The 1,432-nt window shown below is 45.8% G+C and overlaps 1 protein-coding gene across 1 annotated transcript; it reads right to left on the bottom strand.

The window, feature by feature from the left end:
- Positions 1-528: 528 nt before the first annotated feature.
- Positions 529-1,129, bottom strand: LOC125780620 (histone H2A). The gene has a single exon (XM_049463078.1). It carries the CDS (start codon positions 969-971, stop codon positions 585-587), a length of 387 nt encoding a protein of 128 aa, XP_049319035.1. The 5' UTR covers positions 972-1,129; the 3' UTR covers positions 529-584.
- Between the last annotated feature and the right edge of the window lie 303 nt (positions 1,130-1,432).

The raw sequence follows: 1,432 nt of genomic DNA on the forward strand, positions 1-1,432 counted from the left end.
AAAATACTGCGTATAGAACAAACTGGCGGCTTCCTGCAGTCCATTCTGGGTTTAATTATAATATATATAATGCAATTTAAGCGCTCCCATTGCTTAATTTAATAATTCTTATTCAATAACCTTGTAATTAATTACAAACAGCCGTGTACAGCTGTATACTCAAAATAATGCCGTGTGTATAGGGATTGTTATGATTTGAAAGTGTACTGGTGTTACCTATTGCTCACAGCTTAGTATAGTGTGTGTGCGCGCGTAAGTTTATATTTATATAAATATATACACTTAAATATATATACTTAAATATATACACACACACACACACATTATATATAATATACATATATATATATATATATATATATATATATATATATATATATATATATATATATATATATATATATATATGTATGTATGTATATATTTTACATACACATATGTATATGTATATTAGCCTTTTCCCTTTGGGAATTACATGTATAATGTGTATTGTTACTGGGGAGGAAACATAGCACTTTTTGAGTAGAGTTGGGTGGCTCTTAAAAGAGCCTTTGGGTATGGACAAAGAAGCGGAAAGCGGAGATTTACTTGGCCTTGACCGCCTTCTCGGTTTTCTTGGGGAGAAGCACAGCCTGAATGTTGGGCAGCACACCACCCTGGGCGATGGTAACTCCTCCGAGCAGTTTGTTCAACTCCTCGTCGTTGCGAACAGCCAACTGCAGATGACGGGGGATGATACGAGTCTTCTTGTTGTCGCGGGCAGCGTTGCCGGCCAACTCGAGAATCTCAGCGGTAAGATACTCCAGGACAGCCGCAAGGTAGACGGGGGCGCCGGCGCCAACACGCTCGGCGTAGTTTCCTTTGCGCAGGAGCCTGTGCACACGGCCCACGGGGAACTGGAGCCCGGCGCGGGAGGAGCGAGTCTTGGCCTTGGCCCTTGCCTTTCCGCCGGTTTTGCCTCTTCCGCTCATGATGCAGCTCAGATGTGTTCGCTGAACAATACTGAAATAAAGCAGCGGGCTCCCGGGCGCTGTTGATAAAGCAAAAGCGCCTACGTTCCTATTGGCTACAAGCTTCGCGCAGCAACAGCCAATGGCGTTGCCGCCGTCGAACTCCAGCGCCCGCTCCCCCCTCCTTCCCCTCCTCTTCGCGCAGCCTCTAGTGTAAACGCTTGGCGGAGCGACAGCCAATGGCGTGTCCGCCGTCAAACGCTAGCGCCCGCCCTCCGCTGCTCGCTTTGGGCCCCCACTCCCCCCTCCTCCTCGTGCTGCCTGCTTTGTGTGTGAGACAGAGACCGAATGGCTGAAGACGGAGACTTTCGCCTTCCCGCTCAAATGAAATCAAAGTTACAATAATAAATAAAACAAACGGATGAAACGAATACCTACAGTGGCTGAGGTCGTGCCTTATTTGTATGTTAAAATGAGAATTG

This window comes from Astyanax mexicanus, chromosome 13 (genome assembly GCF_023375975.1).
Source record: "Astyanax mexicanus isolate ESR-SI-001 chromosome 13, AstMex3_surface, whole genome shotgun sequence".
Lineage (NCBI taxonomy): Eukaryota > Metazoa > Chordata > Actinopteri > Characiformes > Acestrorhamphidae > Astyanax > Astyanax mexicanus.

What these genes read in the sequence shown, in the direction of transcription:
- LOC125780620 (XM_049463078.1), bottom strand. Translation starts at nt 971, where the DNA reads ATGAGCGGAAGAGGCAAAACCGGCGGAAAGGCAAGGGCCAAGGCCAAG.